Genomic DNA, 18,575 nt, shown 5'->3' on the forward strand with positions numbered 1-18,575 from the left:
AAATAAAAATGTCTTGACTAATAGCTACAAGAGCTTTTGTTTATTCAGTGATTGAAGGATCAAAACTAAAAAGGGGGAAGTGAGCTGAGGTGGTAATTTATTGGTTAAGCTTTTACTGTTTGGAATAACAGAAAACACAGTATTAGTTTGAAAATTAAACTTTAGGTCAAAGCTAACAAAGGTTCATGCAAAAAGACACTACAGTTATCGCTCACTGTGAAAACTGGGATTTAACTTGTGTTACTTTTTGGCTTTACAAATATGTAAATGACAATGTTAATTCTTCAGAGTACTGTGTGGATACATTTATAGAGGAGGAAGCCCAATTTGCCAATCAAACTGCACAGAGACCCATTTCTCCAGCTATAAAACTGAGTCTTCGCTGTAGTCCACTCTCTCCAGCAGCAGAATCATCTCAACATGCATGGTTTGAGGGAACAGATCCACGGCTATGGATCGCACTGGACGGAATGGGGCTCCATGAACTCTGTTTGATGGAGCTCTGCACAGACTGAAGGAAAAAACAATTCCAGTTGGAGTCACATTTTAATTTTTTTTATTTTGGCTTATTTTCTACTACAAAATTCACTTACTCAATGAAGTTGGTCATTGCTGCCTTGGCATTACATGATACATAAACCAGCCTCTTTAAATGCTCTGCTCTCCTGATTGCGAGTATCACCTTTGAGTCTAAGGAAACAAAGAAAAAATAATCATCTCTTACTACAACCATCTTAACCTGAGTAGATCTTTTGATCATAACGTGCACTCACGTAGGCCTGCTCGTGGTGGATCTACGATAGCAGTCGCACTGGATGAAACGACAGCATTGAGGATGTTGGGGAACACATCCTCAGCTTTTCCACAGTGAAACTCAACATTACTGAGACCTTAAAAACACAAAAAATAAGAGAGGGATGCAGCATGCATACAATTACTAAAGTTAATCACATCAATACCACAACTTATGCGCTTTACCCAAACTAAATGCTACAAAAAGATAAAAGTGATGATGTTCGTGGTGCCTACCATTCAGCTTTGCATTAACTTTGGCGTCCTCCACTGCTTCCTGGCACATCTCAATCCCTATCACCTTTTTCACCCTCTAGATATAAAAGTGGGTGGCAAAAAAAGGCAACATGAAACCGAGTCAGTGTGCATTTGTCCTGCTTCATGACTAATGAGAAAATGCACACAACACCTATACATTGACAAAAAAAAAAAAAAACCATTACCTTAGCCAAAGAGATGCCAATGGTTCCTGTCCCGCAGCACACATCCAGTACTATGCTGTCCTGATCCAGCTGGGCCAATTCCCCCACAGCAGAGTACAGCACCTCTGCAGCTCCTGTATTCACCTAGCACACAGAAACAGATTGTTAATGGAGGCTGAGCACCTGATGTTAAAGCTGGCAAACACAACTGGGACCATCGTCTACCATACCCGAGTGTCCTAGCCACAGATTAATAACAAAACAAACAAACATAAGATGAATGTATTAAATTCACAGTCACTCCAGCCTTGTGGGATATTTTTGAGTTAAGCCCTGTATTTGGAGAGGTTTCCACATTTTAGGAATGCCTGCAAAAAAAAGGTAAAGCATGGTGAAGTACAGTGATCTACTTCTGTTTGTTAGGCTCTGTGATGAGCCTTAGAAGAGCCTAGCTAGGGGGTGGGGAACTCCAGGCCACGAGGGCCTGTCTCCTGCAGGTTTTAGATCTCACCCTGGGTCAACACACCTGAATCAAATGATTAGTTCATTACCAGGCCTCTGGAGAACTACAAGACATGTTGTGGAGGTCATTTAGCCACTTGAATCAGCTGTGTTGGATCAAGGACACATCTAAAACCTGCAGGACACTGGCCCTCGAGGCCAAGAGTTGCCCACCCCTGGCCAGAGGAGTACCATTTCACCCCATCTGCAGAAGGATAACATGGTGAGATCAGAACTTCAGAAAAGGATTACCATGCCTGCGATAACATGTGTTCACTCATCCTCACAGAAAGAAATCCTGAAATATTCTAGTTGCAAACCAGACCTCATAACTTCCACAACATGCAGCTTCTGCTCTTCCTCACCTGGAAGAATGAATGCGGAGAAATCCTGAATTTCAAACCAAGCATTTCTTCTTGAATGCAGGTCTCTCCAACCACCAGCTCACAGGGGAGATCCTCTGGGTTTGGAGATTTCCTTAACAGGCAAAAAAAAAATACAAGAAGTTACATAAATAGTCAGAGTATTATTAAGATGACATTCAGTCATTAAATTCATACAGATTATGACTTACTGAGCATGTAGTTTAGTTTTACCTTTGGCCCTCTCTAACAAAGTACAGAGAGGTCACGCCGCTGTCTTTCCCCTCTCCTTCTGTGAAGTACTCCTTCATGGAGTTCTTTAAAGCACCAAGTTCCTCTTCTTCAAGTTTCTAAGAGTCATTAAACAAATGAAGCGAATCAAAAGGGAGACCTTTAACAGCATGGGGCGCTAGTTCAGTTTCAACATTTCATCACCTGTGGGTTGAAGAACACCATGGCCATGGCATGTTTGGTCCTCGTAGTACGTACAGTCAGCTGCTTCCAGTGTCCTTCATATGTCTCTGGGCTGTACACAGAGTATGGAGTTGTTCTGTTTGCAAAAATCACAGCCAGACTGAGCGATTAGTCACTTTTAGACAACTTGCTTTGTTTTTTTCCACTTATTTGTATCATATTTCTCAAATAACATGACATGTACATTATGAATTTGATCTTTTTTTATTTAGGTTCAACTACTTTTTCCAAGCAGCTTTAGTTCCCCAAACTAAACTGTTCCTAGATCCTCACGAGCACACATAATAATACCTGATGAACTTTTGAAACTCGCTGACCATCTTCTTGGCCTCTGGCGGCACGTGGCACGTGTCAGCCGGCCCCACCACAGCACAGGACCCTCCCTTGTATTTCCCCAGGCGGAAACCGATGGTTTTATCCTCGCCATCTGCACCCACCGATATGAGGAACTCGCACTTGTTTCTGTACTCTGTCTGTCACGATCGGAAACCGGGTCAGAAGGATGAATATTAAATTATATACAATATTTAGAGACATGAAAACAGCCGAGAGATCGTGAAACAGAATAAACTTATGTACGTCATTTTCCATCTCTAATTAGTTACTTTTTATTTTGTGCTTTGCCTTTTTTTTCTTTTCTTTTTTTTTAACTGTTGCATAACCACCTGCCTTTTATGGACAAATAAAAGCAACTATTCAAAGTATACCTGTGTAGGAGACGGTCGGAGGGCTTCCAGAGGACAACACATGTTGTTGTATTTCCCTTTCTGTGCAAACAGCCACGGCACCATGGCTTTGTTGGTGCTGCCGATCTCTCTGAAAGAAAACAAAGGTTTAACTTGTACGGACATGTCAGCAAGTCCCATAAAAAGTACAACATGACCTATAAATAACCCCAAATCTGTATTATATTACACTTACTTGGCCAGCTTCTGCAGAACCACCACCACCTCCTGTTCCTTCCTCTTCAGCTGCTCGTCATAAGAGATGTTCCACAGAGGTGTCACGACGTTGGCGATCTGGACACTGAGCGGCTCCTCATCCTCGTCCCCATCATCTGTTCGTTTGCATGGGGGCGCGCTCTCCCCCTCATTCTCCTTCCTCTTTCTCAAGATGGGGTCTGCCTTGGGTTTGGCCAGCTTGACACTAAGCACCTGGCCCTTCCACTGCATGCCATGCACCATCTTCATGGCCTTGTCGCGCTCCTCCTCGTTCTTGAAGGTGACGAAAGCAAACGTCTGCCTGCCAAACAGCTTGATTTTGTGCGGGTTGAGGCCATGCTTGGCCAAGAACTTCTTCAGGTCATTGAAGCCTATGAACCTGGGCAGATTCCTGATCTCCACTTTGTAGATCTCCGACGTGAACAGGTCCTCTTTGATGTAGCGGTACACGCCGGGGTCAGGAGCCCCCTGGCTTTCTCCTTCAGCCTGAACATCAGGCTTGGCAACATCATTTTTGGAGAGGTCATCAGGCTTCTCCTCCAGGGAGAGCGAGGCTGGAGTGATGGCCGCTGGGCTGCTGCTGATATCTGCCATCACTGTGCTGATTCCTAAAGCACCAAACAATAAGTAGGCCTATCAGGAGCTCGCATTCACGGAGTTAAAACGTGAAAAAAGTCGCATACTCTACTCTCAAGCCTGGTTTAGGGTATTGTGCAACTTTCAAATAACTGCTACAATTAATGTGTCACCGTGACTATGTAAAACAATGCTGTTACTCTACATAACAGTACATGCACTTACTGCTTTTCAGTAATTATGTTTTGGTTATATGGCAAACTGAAAGACTTGATGTTAGCTCGAGCAGGAAGTTACATTCTTTGCAGTTTCAGAGGAACGACGTCGGTATCTTAACGGAACACTTTGTGTAGTGCGCTGTTTTTGACTAGCGGTAACATTCCACGAGAGCTCCTTACCTTCCCGTACCTCTGTATTTACTTTCTGCTCCACTTCTATTGAGCAGGCGACGCCATGTTGATTCAAGCACGTGCAGCTTGAACTATGAACTTTGTTAAAGTGACAGGCATCCCAGCGGCTTTAACTTTGTGTACCTTGGTCACTTTCATAGATAGGAGGGTTAAGAAAAGCTTTGCACATCACTGTCTACACATTGGTTTACGTCCTTAAGGTGTTGTGTTACTGGTGTTACTTCATACTTCATGTTGTGCAGGGAGGGGGATCAGATGTCCCTCCCTGCACAACATGAAGTATGAAGTAACACCAGTAACACAACACCTTAAGGACCTTAAGGAGGGGGACTGCACAGCATTTTTATGCTTTCCCCCCTCTCCCACATCTTGAACCAATGTCCCACATTTTACAGGCTCTGCAGGACATCCACCTTTCTAAACACTGGATTTTCCTTAGTACATATTTAGGTCATGCTTTTATCATGAACAAATATATCATTCTGTGCAATATAGTGGAAAATACCACAAAGCAGATGACAGATATACTGAGAAATAGAGTTATTTTTCAGTTTCACATAAGAGAAAAAATGGTGTGAAGCCACACAGTATATTTGGCTAAAGATTCATAAATTGTCAGCTAGTGCTCCAAAAAGACCTATGGATACATCCTTACTCAAACCTATAGACTGTTACCAGACAGAATCGCAGCTGAAATAACAAGGGAGAGTGAAAGCTTCCCTTTATTCTTATGGTGTTTACCTAGCAAGAGTTGAAAAGTCCGACATGCGGCTTATTGTGATCTGGTCACCCTGTGTGCATGTCTGGTATGGCTACTCAGCAGCCATACATTACAGGGAATGAAAAAATCTTTTCAATTTGTTATTGTTGCAATTGCATTCTCTTAATAAAACCCAGTATCTACAGTGCAGGCTCTCCTACCAGGCACGTGCAGAAGGGGGGGGGGGGAGGCTAGAGGGGCTTGGGCACCCGCCCCTTTCCTGATGGGTGCCCGAAGTGCCCTTTTGTTGAGGCAACTTTTTTTTTTTTTTTTAAATTTTCTTTGTGTGTGTGCGTGCGGAGTCCTGTCTGTGCCCCTCAACAATAATATTTAACTATTAATCACAGTTTTGCCAAATAAAAGGATCTGGCTTGCATCAGTCACATGATCACATTTAACCAATGATCGCCCTTGACGGCAGAACGCGCTGGTTAGGAGCTGGGAACGAGCTCACAAAGAGCACACGCATTTTTTGTAGTCCGGAGCTGTAGGAGAAACACAAGTTAACTCAGAGACACAGACTGATGCGACAAAACCAGTAAGTAGGTGTACAGCGTGCACTGTAGTGTGTAGCACACAGGAGTATCAGCTTATTACGTACACGTTGGTAAGCTGTCTTGTTGCAACTGACGAACTGAAACAAACGAGCGTGCTGTGTGTGCAACAGCGCGACAAACATTACCTGTCCTTTTATTAACTGCACAAGTAGTGCTGGTCATAGCTGCTGGCTACCTGTGTAAGGCTGTCATGGGTCTGTAGCTCTGTCACCGTTTTAGGGAACATATTTAGTTTTAAAGTAAGTTTCCGGGCTTTTCCTGCCTTTCTGGAGGGATTATATTTCACTAAAAACGATCTAATACGCATGTCCACATAATTGTGCATTATTATAATTATAATATATTAAAAACACAAGCTGTAATTTAAAGAACATACATTAAGAAGCAGATTATATTAGATTTATATTTTAAATAAGACAAAAGTTGGATTTTACAGCAGTAAAATGATTGTATCTCTACAGTTTAAAAATGTAATAAGCTTTGCCCTGCACAGAGTGGATAGTGAAACAAATCATCATAAATACATTATTTCATATTTATTACTTCCCCCTCCTCATTGCTTTATTATTGTAGCTCTAGTAATAAATATGTAAGGATTCTGGATCAGCACCATGATGCCCATAGTATATACAGTATTCTGAAGAAGGTCTAAAATGTCCCTGTGTGTGCGTGCATGTGTGTGTTTTATTTAGATGGATTTTTAAAAAAAATATTACTCATGATATAACATTGTGCAGACATGGCTGGTAAGGACATGAGGAGGAAACAGTAGGAGCTGTGTGAGGCTACTAAAAGCAGGGCTATAACATTTTTCTGTCATCATTTTATTATAGATTAAGTGCTGGAGTTGTTAGGTGTGGATAATTAAATTATAGTTTATTGCAATAGCAAGTTGTGCCTTGTTCTCAGATGGACAGCAAGTGGAAAGTGATATATGAAAAGATGGGATGGAAGGAAGAAGAGAAGCAAAGAGTGATTCACAGGCAGAGCCTAATTTATTTCTCACAGTTTTTTGTTGCCTTATGGTTCCAAGCGCTGTCACCAATCTTTGCATTTTGTTATTATCTCATGACACTTGTTTAATTAATCAGCTACCATCTCTCCTGTGGACTTTTTAATGTCTACAGTCTCAGATCAACACAGCCCTGCCCTCCAGCACTATCCACAGCAACCCCTCAACAGCAACATTGTACCCATCAGGTAAAACATCGGCTACGTTTGCTTTGCCTTGTTGCCCATATTAGATTCTTGATGAATGTGTGTTGTTGTTATTCAGCCTGGTTCAATGTGCCCCTTTTTAGCTTTGAGCACCCGCCCCTTTAAACCTCTCTGCACGGCCCTGATCCACAATAACATTGTACTACAATCTTCTGTTTTTAACAAAAAATTAAATGTTTTGCAAAACAAATATAAAGGAAATCATAGCAAAAAATTAATAATATACAAACAGTAGCAATGGCGTCTTTGAACAAATAATGAAATGACAAGTTACCCCTAAGTAGGACTCTGTGACCAGACTTGTCCAAGCATAAGTGGTAAGGGAGATTTTGGATGTGGCTTTTTTTAGTTCATTCCTTAGTCTCTGCACTGAAGTTTCATACTTTCTCTCCATCATGCTTGTAAAATGACGCTTAGACGGCAGAGTGTAACCTGGTTGGAAGGTGGTCAGCATTTCTTTGAATCCCTCACCCACAGCAAGTGGTCTCTTGTCTTTTAAAATCATAGCTAAGACGCTCTCAGTAAGTACAGCCACCTCCTGGGGGGTGCATGGTGTACTTCTTCTCTGACAGTAGTCCTCCAGACTTTTCTGTTTATTCCTGAAATCATAAACCACACACAGCACACAGATGAATTCGAATAATTACTAAATAATTATATGGAAAGCATAATATCAAAATAATTTGATAAGGATCTGGTTGAGATAGATAGATAGATAGATAGATAGATAGATAGATAGATAGATAGATAGATAGATAGATAGATAGATAGATAGATAGATAGATACACACATACTGTTATGCCATGTGCTTTCATAGCATAACAGTAAGAGGTTAATAATAATCCCCAATGTTGAACTTATGATATGCAGTAATCATGATGGCTGGAAAAAATAACGTTTAAACAGCCATAGCTGATGGCACCTTTACTGGTGCACTGCTTTCTAGTCATTAGATGGCATAACTTTGATCTATAAGATCAAGCTGGAGAAGCATTATGTGTAAAAACAGCGTTCAAATAGGATGAAACACATTAAATTTGACAAATCAAGAGTTCATTGTCATTTTGCTTTTGCAAGCACTTTAACAATGTTGTAATAGTGTCCACGACGGCTACGTTTAGCAGGTGGTGCATTATCCTTGTTAACATTTCTCCTGCGGCCAATTCGCTGTCTCACATTTTTGTCTTTCGCCGATTCTGATAATCAGCCTGCGTGCATTCCGACTCATTTCGCCAGCATGGGCCACAAACCAAAAAAACAATAACAACTAGAAAAATTTGCATTTCCTGCGAAAATGCAGTGTGGATGCTTTAAGCTGAAGCTGCATGCAAAAACTAGCTGAAAAAGCTGAAAAGTTGCAGAAATTGTAAAAACTTTGCAGAAGCAAAGGAACTATGCTAAAATGGAATAACTTAGCAGAACTGCAATATCTTAGAGGAAACATAATACTTGGCAGAAATACAATAGCATAGCAGAACGTAGCAGAAATATTGTAACTTACCAGAAACATGATAACTTCTCAAAAATACAAGACTTTAGGAGAAATAGTATAAGATAACAGAAAGAATATATTTAGCCAGAAATACTTAAACATTATGGAAACACTATGATTTAGAAAAATAGTACAACAGAGCAGAAATACTGTGTTTTACCAGAGACCCTGTGATGAACTATGAATATTGTAATTTTAAATTAAGACTATGTTTTAGCACAACTATAAAATGGCAGAAATACTATAATTTAGCATAAATACTATATTAAGCACAAATCCTTTAAAAAGCATAAATACTATATTAAGCAATATAAATATCCTATAAAAATCCTATAAAAAGCAAAAATACTGTACTATGATTTGGTAGAAAAACTACAATTTAACAGAATTACTATATTTGGCACAAATCTTATAAAATAGCAGAAATAGTGTGATTTTAGCACAATAGTAATAACTTAAACAGAAAAATTGGAAAAGCAAAATGGACAGCTGAAAAAATGCTGAACATGCTGAGGGTCCCTCAAATATACTTGTTAAATGAAAAAATATATATATATAACAGCCACACAATCACAAATATGGACACATATGGAAACACATGCACAGAGAGACACACACACAGGATCCAATTCAGTCAACCAGTCTAAATATATTGAATTGGAATCTTACAATGAGATCATCCCATAAAAAGGCGCTCTCTCTCTCTCACACACACACAGACACACACACACAAATAAGTGTAAGTAAGTGTTGTCTATTTAAAATAAAAATGTGAATTTTTAGAGATATATGACATGGATGACTGGTTGGCTTACAAGCCGTGAAGGCCTCAATATGCAAATTTGAATGCCTCAGCCCTCAGATATGATTGGCTGGCTGTGAAGCCGTGCAGGCCCTGATTTGTAAATTTGAATGTCTCAATCCTCACAGAGGATTGGCTGCCAGGGGACCTGGCAGTAATATATGGAAATAGTATGATTAAGCATAAATACTACATTTAGTAGAAATACTATGTTTTAGCACAAATACTATAAAAAGCAAAAATACTGTACTATGATTTGGTAGAAAAACTATAATTAATCAGAAATACTATATTCGGCAGAAATACTATATTTAGCACAAATCTTATAAAATAGCAGAAATAGTATGATTTAGCACAATAGTAATAAGTTAAACAGAAAAATTGGAAAAGCAAAATGGACAGCTGAAAAAATGCTGAACATGCTGAGGGTCCCTCAAATATACTTGTTAAATGACAAAAATCTGCAAAAAAATATATAACAGCCACACAATCACAAATATGGACACATATGGAAACACATGCACAGAGAGACACACACACAGGATCCAATTCAGTCAACCAGTCTAAATATATTGAATTTGAATCTTACAATGAGATCATCACATTAAAAGGCTCTCTCTCTCTCTCTCTCTCTCTCTGTCTGACACACACACACACACACACACACACACACACACACACACACACACACACACACACACACACACACACAGCAGCAGCAAGTGAACTGGGGCTGTCAACAGCATGTTTGTTCACACCGAACGCGATGGACGCGAATAGAGCGTCAGGTTTACATGTAAAGTCAATGGAAAGGCACAATGACGCGCGATTGCGGGTCCCGCGAAAATTCGGAAGGAGATTTGCGTCGCCAAAACGCGTGAAACGAGCGTCAGTGTAGCGCATCTGGCGCGTTTGACGCGCGAATAAAACCACGCGCGTGAGTTTTTGTGTTGCATTTTGTGCATACGCGCGTTTCGCGTCTACTGCTCGAGTTGGAAAATCTGAACTCCAGCATCAAATCGCGCCGCGACAACCAATCAGGAGCCTGGTGACGTGGCTCTGACCTAGGTCAAAGGGGCAGATCCAGCCAAAGCCATTCATTCTTCATTCAGTATGGAGGAAAAGCTAATCAGTGCTGTGGCTAATTACCCCGAGCTGTATGATGCCAGCTACTATTTCTACCAAGACAGGAATAAAAAGGACCTAGCTTGGAGGCACATAAGTGAGGAGATCGGGCAACCTGGTAAGTCCATTCCTTCTTCTTTTTAATTTTCAGACTGACCCGATGAAGCCGCACAAAAGCTAGCAAGCCCACCTACTGTCCCGCGATTTTCCCACTGTTGTACAAATACCTTTCGGCTAACCAGATAATGCGTTTATTCAGAGGACATCTGCAGGAGAAAGTGGAAGAGCCTCAGGGACACCTATAATAAGGAGAAGAGGACAGAGAAGGAGAAGAGGAGTGGGTCTGCAGCAGGATCGGGGAGGAGATGGAAGTTCTTCGCGGTCATAGGGTTTCTGGACCCCTTCCTCACCCCGCGGGAGACTAGCGGAAATATGGTGCGGACCGTGGGGAACTTCTCCCCCGAGGACCAGGGACAGCCCGAAGAGGCAGCAGGGGAGTGTCAGTCAGAAGGTATGTTTACAATGAATTAATGTAGGCAGTTAATTTATGCGTGTTGTCATACAGGAATATATTTTGTTTATTAATAAACAGTATACAGTAGTCCCACTGTTCATCCGTCACCGCCTCGCCTTTTCGCTGATTTTTTTTTATTGCACCGTACAGCTTTCAACAATGCGCATTGCATTCTGCAGCCCAAATGACAAATCTCCTCCGTGTCGTGTCTCCTGCGCTTGCCAAACTTATCATGTTTGGTTTTGATAACCATCATGTCCAATAGAAAAAACAGCACTTAACTATGACCCTCATTCGGAAATAGACACCTGCACCGGGAGCGAAAAAGGCGCACAAAAGTGGCGCCGCAGACGGAGAAAAAGCGCGGCATAATACTTTTACGTTTTAAAATCGACAAAGGTTTGCACTTTGAGAATCAACTTGTGAGAACTGTGACCAGTGTTGGTCAAGTTACTTGAAAAAAGTAATCAGTAACTAATTACTGATTACTTCCCCCAAAAAGTAATCCCGTTACTTTACTGATTACTTATTTTCAAAAGTAATTAATTACTTAGTTACTTAGTTACTTTTTAAAAACACGATTTACAACCTGAAGAGGTGATAAAGCGATAGATCTTTCAGCCCAATTCTACTTTTTCTACATAATCCATCATACAAAATGTAATCAAATGGAAAAGTCTCTTTTTTTAACTTGTTTTATCAGTTTTAATCTTTTAACTTTATGCATCAAGCAAAACTTTAATTATATGCAACATTCTCTGAGTTGAATAAATTAGTTTAACATTTAAACCTATTTTCTGCACATTCCAGCACATAAAATAAAATATTTTTTGTGTTTACACTCAGTCTTTCAAATAGATGCAAGTAAAACACAGCAGAAAATAAATAAAGTCAAAGACTCAGCAGTCCTGTTGCTCTATTTTCACCTGTAAAGCAGGACTGCGGTAGGCGGAGGTTTACCCTGGTGCAGGTGTACAGCGGTCAGTGGAAGGATACGGCAGTTTCTCTGTGAGTTTCCCATTATGTCGTAGCTACTCGGTGCTTGTTGGAAGTTTAGGGTTTTTTTCGCTGTAAAAAGAAGTTTTCTTCCCACGCACAACGGACACTAATGTTTTTGTCACTTTTTATGGAATCAAACTCAAAGTAAGGTCAGTACTTCCACGCTGCACGCTCATACTCTCTCCCACAATCGATATGTGATCCATTGTTGATCTGCACACAGCTGTTGTCACTAACGGCGCACTCGCTTACGTCACTGTCGTGAGACATTCTCGCAAAAAATCACGGTTTTAGTAACGCAGTAACGCAGCGTTCCTACGGGAAAATAACGGTAATCTAATTACCGTTTTTGCAATAGTAATCCCTTACTTTACTCGTTACTCGAAAAAAGTAATCAGATTACAGTAACGCGTTACTGCCCATCTCTGACTGTGACTACTGTTCATGTGCTGCAATAAATGAGAGACCACTGTATATAATAATAAGTATATAATATTCTCTATGACTATTGTCTTCAGCCTGTTAACATTTAATATTCTCCTGATAGAGTCAAGTAATCATGCAGCAGAGTCCTCCCCTGTTGCTTCTCCTGGCTCCCCAGTCCCTGGTCCCTCAGCTCCTGCTGCTGCACCCACAGGTATGAACATCAAGCACTGATAGCTTGTTACTTGCTTGAATCCCCTTGTGATCACCTTTACTAAATATCTACAACCAATCTGTTCATATCCTGTTTTTTTTTTCAATTTTGAAAATGAAAATCTAGTAGCAGCCTTCTCATTACTTTGTGGTGGAGCTGGCTATCCTGGAGTCCCTAAAGAGGCCACGCCCGTCTCCAACAGAGCATTTCCTCCTCAGCCTTGTTCCTGCTCTGGAGAGCATGCCGCCTCAGACACGAGAATTCGTGAAATTTCAAATTTATAAATTAGTTTTTGAAAACAGCACAGCTGTGTTAAATTTGGAAACATTGGACCCTAATGATCAGTAGTTTTCTGATGAGGCAGCAGCTCTCCAGGGCAGAAACAATGTTCTTATTCTTCTCCTCCTTCTCCCTGAGGCTCTTCCACTCCAAGCTGGGTCCTTTTTATTCCTGTCTCTCTGTAAATAGTTAAATTTCATATATTTATGTTTTTGTTACTGAATTTATATATTTTATCAAATAAACATTTATAATGACAAATGTCTCTGTTCTACTACACAGCAAATATTGGCACCCGACTTGACACATGTAGAATTTATTTCATATTATACTAATGACAAATATACTAATACAGTGGGATGCAAAAGTTTGGGCAACCTTGTTAATAGACATTATTTTCCTGTATAAATCGTTGGTTGTTACAATAAAAAATGTCAGTTAAATATCATACAGGAGACACACACAGTGATATTTGAGAAGTGAAAAGAAGTTTACTGGATTTACAGAAAGTGTGCAATAATTGTTTAAACAAAATCAAGCAGGTGCATAAATTTGGGCACCAGAAAAAAGAAATGAAATAAATATTTAGTGTATATCAATGTGTGTGTCTCCTATATGATATATGGGGTGCCTTTGTCTGGACGTGCTTCTCATCCAGAGCTGCACAGCACAGAGGAAAGTTCCAGCGCTCCTGGAATCCCTCTGTGATGGACCGCCAGTCTCCAGGTGAAGGCACAGCCATGAAGTCGTCCACTAGACAGTCCCAGATGGACATCGCTGCCTGGGGGGTGATCTGGCTCACCGTGGACACACCGACTCTGTAACTGAACGCGATGGTCCTGAAGGAGTCCCCGGTGACAAGGAACCTGGACAAAATTGTTCAAAATTAGTATTATGTGTACTGCAGTTACAAAATACATTATTCAAATTCCAAAATACTTTTGTGATGTCAGATTTAAATCACAAAACTTAAATCTTACATAAAACATTTTGTAATTATAAGGATAATTACAAAATGTATATTAGATCATATCTAAAACAGTTGTGTTTTGTTTTAACTTTAACATATCATAATTTGATTGGTAGCAACTTTTGCCACTACAGTGAGCCAATCACTCATAATCCCTAAACATGTCAATCAGGTAGGAATGAAGTAAGACATTAATAGAAATAAAGAGTTGTATGTTGACATGTAGCCCTTTCCTTGCTTAAATCATTAATATTTTTGAAAAATTAATCTGTGATAAGACATAGCTTATCAAGATAGAACCATGTAACTAAAGATGAACCAAACTGTTCAGTTTTATCTAACTCTGTTTTAATAAAGGCTGGTGACCCCTGCTATAGAGTCTGACAGTTGCAGGGATTATATACAAATATTCAACTATCCCAGAATTAAACCAGGTCTAAATTAGAGATGGCACGATACCACTTTTTTATGTCCGATACCGATACCGATATCATAAATTTGGATATCTGCCGATACCGATATGAATCCGATATAGTGTTTTTTAATCAACAAAACTGTTTTTTAAAATATCTTGCTGCATTTTGCAAGTCTGCAAGTTCATACTCAAGTTTAAAACAACAACTACACTAAAGCTATTCTGTTATACCTGTATACAAAAAAAATATTTCATAGTTCAGCAATACTGATCAATCTAATAAACTTAGACCTACACCATCCTCCCTATTCTGGTATTTTAAAGAGTACTTAGCGTAAATATTAAGCAACCTAACTAATAGGGTTCCAACTCCCAGCAACAACAAAAATAAATAAATAAAAAATAGGGAACCACCCCTCACGCTCCACCTCATGATGCTTAATCAACGTAATCAACCTTAATTTGATGAAGTGTGAAAAAAATGCACAGAAATCAATTATTTTTCAAGAAATATTAAATAGATTCAACATCTTTCTTCAACAAAATTGCAGACTGCACAGATGGTACCTTCCCAAAGGAAAATGTACTATAGCTTACTAGGGTATATATATTAGACTTAATAGTCACTATATACAGTAATTGACTTCTATTCATTTTACATCAAATTAAAACTTTGGGTGTCAGATAATTATTTATTAAAAGCTAGACATTTTAAATGAGAATAAGAAAGAAAAGTATGTCTTTGTGCCCCCTTTTCCCAGTTAATGCCCTATCGGCCCCCCTGGCTAAACTTTGCTAGATCCGCCCCTGCACAGTTACCAGCCGTCAGCTACATAGAAAAAGATCCTGGTGTAGAAAGTAATATTAAATAAATTGTAACAACAGCTTATCAAGCTTAAACGTGCTGCTGTTGTTCAGCCGCTGGTTTCCTCTTTCTGGCGCAAAGTGGACCAAAAACAAACAAGAGAGACTCACAACAGAAAAGCCGATCAGCTGATCATTAGCAGTTTCACGATTGAAGTAGCAGCCGGAGAGCGAGAGGCAGTCGCTCGTTAAGCTTAACGTGGGAATGCTTTACAAACATTCAGAGATGGACTTACACACTTGCTTTACTTCTCTCGGGGATAACTTTGTCGGAGATGAAATGCCAGGTTGCTAGCGAAGCTCCAAATGCTATCCAGACCACCGACAGGTCCCGCATGCCACAGCTGCTCTATCACGTGATGCATACTGCTCCGACGTTCTGAGGCGAGTTACGGCGTGTTGCAAGTTTTGTGAGGTGCTTTCGTGATATTTAATGGATCGGATTACATTTTTTATTTTTCTCCGATATCCGATCCAGTAATTTAGGTCAGTATCGGACCGATACCGATACGTAATATCGGATCGGTCCATCTCTAGTCTAAATATAAAGGAGTGAGTATCACTACAAAGGTTAACTCAGTAGTCCTAATGCTACAGTTTGATATCAGCAAACACCGAGCGCATACATTGATGTGACACCACAGCCATGCTATCATTGCAAACACTGATAACAGCATAAATCGAATTAAATCGGGACTTGATGAGAGCTTCTGAGTATCACTAGAAATATTATAAACAGTCTCCATACCACAGTTTGCTATCAGTAAACACCGACAGCATTCACTGTTAGCATAGCACATCCATGTTAGCAGTGTATAAATGGATGGTTTAGCATATATTAGCACAGGTATCAATAAAGGACTACCGTATTAAATAGTTTTACTAACCTCAGGCAGACGGACAGGCGCTCTGCAGGTGGGATTGAGCACCTGTAGTTGGTGTCTAGGCGGGCGATGCTGGGACCGACGAGGGAAAGCAGGTCCTCAAACTGGCCGACGGTGATAGCGCTGGAATCGGCCGTCATCCAGGCGCAGCTCCTGGAGCAAATGGTGAAACTCACCAAACTGCTCACGCCTCTGGAGGACCTGATGGACCCAGGTACGGCGAGGACGTCTTTTACGCCGCTGCTCTGCTCTCCACAGTACATAGAGAAGGGAGACTCTCTCTTCAAGCGCTAGCTCGACAGCTGCCATCTTGCAAAGATACCGGTCTGGCACAACTTCCTCCCACATTTCCGGTTCACGCGCGTCAAAACGTTGAGACGCGAATGTGCACGTGTCAAATTAGGGGCGTTTGGGGCATTTTGTTCGCGTCCATCGCGTTCGGTGTGAACACACCGTTAGTCAGTCAAACAGCTGTGAGCTGCTGAATTTGAATCCACCAATCAGAGAGGCTGTGTACTTTTTCCCGCCAAAACAGGTGCACGCAGCACAGAGAGACACAGGATTTTTGCAGTCTATTTCTCATAATGACGACTCCCCTCAAACAAATGACCATAATTTCCTAACCGTAGGGGCTAGAACGGTCATTCTTAAACCGTTTTGTTCAGAAGAGATGGGGGAATCTTAAAGTGTTGACAATTTATCATTAAAATATGAATTATTAAAGATACTTGACTTCTAATGCACCATAACTGAGTAGAGCAAAGCAAAAACTGCCTTGACTTGCCCTCAAACAACGCTTTGTAACTCTAAATCTATTTGGAGTATTAATATCATTCTTTCACCGTAAGAGACAGCAGGCTTTGGTGAACAATCATGGAAATTTTCAGGTCTCTGTGGAAATCCATTAAAAAGATATGACGAGAGAAAAAAGTGGTTCATTTCCAGAGTTTGAAATCTGAAGAAATCTGAGCGAAGGACGAATTTCCTACCCTCAAACAAGTCTAACTCATTTCAGAACGGTAATAGGTGAGAAAATAATTCTTGAATTGTGAGCGTCAGGAGTATCTGAAGATATACTGGGACAAGCCTTATGTCTTAACTTTGCTTCGTTAAGGAGATATGACGATTCGAATATGCCTCTCATTACAGAAATCAAGCGGTGATTTTGAACAAGCTCTCCATTGACTTTCTATGGAGAGTTTTGCGACTTTGTGTTGGTCTGAGGAGATTTGCCAAAGTTCTATAAATCCCACAACAATGATAGTGACATTTTCGGAAAGCCAGCAAAAATACCTATGTTTTGATGTATAATTTGTGGAAGTTGAGTGGAAGCTGATTTATACCTGAATAGCCCAATAATTTGAGAACATTTTAAAGTTTGAATGGTTGCTCTACGTGAAAAGTAGTTAAGTTTCAGAAACAAGCAAATTTTAGCAGAATTGCAGAAGTTTCCCATTCATTTCAATGGGACAAATTAAGCTTAATATTTTAAAAAGTATAATAGTGAAAAATACCAAAAGACATAGCAGGAATTAGCAGAAATAGCAGAATAGTTTAAAATTTGAACGGTGAAAATCGGCTGAAAATTGTGGAAGTAGTTAAGTGCCAAAAAGTGTACGGAAGTCCCAAGAGGAACTCAATAGTGTACAACTAAACAGCAGCTGCTATATGTTACTGCTCAGCAGCTTAAATGAGTTTTGCATTTACGGAGGTTGGGTGTTTATCTCTGTGTCTATAAGTGAGTGTACGTCTACGTGGGGGGGGGTCTGGATGAATTAACGGGTAAAAACTAGCGTTAGTAAAAAAGTTGAAAACTTACGGTGGTTTGTCCTTTGCAGAAGCTGTACCTGGATGCAGTCGTTTGAGGTGCTGGTGCATAGCCGTCATGCTTTTATGATAGGCCGTTTCCACCTCACAAAGCCGGCAAACGACTGAATCACTTCCTTTTCTGTTAAAATATCCCCATACTGTAGAACTGCGTGTTCGGGTGGAGTGATTTAAGTTGACTGCAACTGCCTCACTCATGATTCCGCTACTCGCTGCCGCCATGTCTTTTTTTTGAAAGTGACGACGCATCGACGCAGATTTTTTTACGTCGACGTACGATTACGTCGACGTACGATTACGTCGACGCGTTGTCCCAGCCCTAATGGCAGTACTGCACTTTAAAGAGGTTACGTGGACTCTGCTGACTCCATTGTTAATTCTTTTTTTTCCAACAATATCTTTATTATTTTTTACATTTTAATGACTTACAAACAGTCCAACATTCTAAATACTACATGAACATACACTCCTCTCAGACAGCAAAAAGAAAACAAAAAAGTCATCAGATTTATCACCCTGTTAAAGGCCTAAATTTATCATTATCCCAAATCAAATGTCATTGCCCTCAGTCCTCGTCCTCCTCAGATAATACAAATCCTTCTACAAAATTCACAAATGGTCTCCACACCTTCTCAAAAACATCCAATTTCCTTTTCAGTATACATGTTATCCGCTCCAATGGCAAAGCCACCATCATTTGTTTTATCCACTGTGTGATACTTGGTTCCCTTGTTCTTTTCCATTTTAGTGCGA

At 40.3% G+C, this 18,575-nt stretch overlaps 2 protein-coding genes across 5 annotated transcripts; both read right to left on the reverse strand.

Annotated features, from left to right (window-relative positions):
- Nucleotides 1–25: 25 nt before the first annotated feature.
- Nucleotides 26–18,050, reverse strand: trmt2a (tRNA methyltransferase 2 homolog A). Of its 4 annotated transcripts, XM_080894949.1 has the most exons (13): nt 17,815–18,050; nt 7,485–7,612; nt 3,473–4,100; nt 3,259–3,367; nt 2,843–3,024; nt 2,513–2,627; nt 2,312–2,427; nt 2,081–2,192; nt 1,236–1,358; nt 1,030–1,105; nt 774–890; nt 594–690; nt 26–511 (listed from the first exon to the last, which is right to left on the reverse strand). In XM_080894949.1, exons 1-13 carry the CDS (start codon nt 18,042–18,044, stop codon nt 364–366), a joined length of 2,181 nt encoding a protein of 726 aa, XP_080751075.1. In that variant the 5' UTR covers nt 18,045–18,050; the 3' UTR covers nt 26–363. The 4 variants fall into 4 exon arrangements, with proteins under 4 accessions (XP_080751075.1, XP_080751077.1, XP_080751076.1 ...); XM_080894951.1 differs by lacking the exons at nt 7,485–7,612; nt 17,815–18,050 and adding an exon at nt 4,477–4,741; XM_080894950.1 differs by lacking the exons at nt 7,485–7,612; nt 17,815–18,050 and adding an exon at nt 4,467–4,741.
- Nucleotides 7,516–17,808, reverse strand: LOC308404758 (uncharacterized protein). Its single transcript, XM_080894953.1, has 2 exons — nt 15,999–17,808; nt 7,516–13,728 (listed from the first exon to the last, which is right to left on the reverse strand). Exons 1-2 carry the CDS (start codon nt 16,256–16,258, stop codon nt 13,458–13,460), a joined length of 531 nt encoding a protein of 176 aa, XP_080751079.1. The 5' UTR covers nt 16,259–17,808; the 3' UTR covers nt 7,516–13,457.
- Nucleotides 18,051–18,575: the final 525 nt, after the last annotated feature.

This window comes from Rhamphochromis sp. 'chilingali' (assembly GCF_963969265.1).
Source record: "Rhamphochromis sp. 'chilingali' genome assembly, chromosome: 10".
Classification (NCBI taxonomy): domain Eukaryota; kingdom Metazoa; phylum Chordata; class Actinopteri; order Cichliformes; family Cichlidae; genus Rhamphochromis; species Rhamphochromis sp. 'chilingali'.

Excerpts from the sequence above, each read along its gene's own strand:
- LOC308404758 (XM_080894953.1), bottom strand. The coding sequence starts at position 16,258 with ATGTACTGTGGAGAGCAGAGCAGCGGCGTAAAAGACGTCCTCGCCGTA. Across the intron at positions 13,729-15,998 it reads CGCCTGTCCGTCTGCCTGAG|GTTCCTTGTCACCGGGGACT; the intron begins GTTAGTAAAACT and ends AATTTTGTCCAG.
- trmt2a (XM_080894949.1), bottom strand. The coding sequence starts at position 18,044 with ATGGCGGCAGCGAGTAGCGGAATCATGAGTGAGGCAGTTGCAGTCAAC. Across the intron at positions 2,628-2,842 it reads GAGTTTCAAAAGTTCATCAG|AACAACTCCATACTCTGTGT; the intron begins GTATTATTATGT and ends TTTTGCAAACAG. Across the intron at positions 1,359-2,080 it reads CTCCGCATTCATTCTTCCAG|GTGAATACAGGAGCTGCAGA; the intron begins GTGAGGAAGAGC and ends TCTGTGTGCTAG.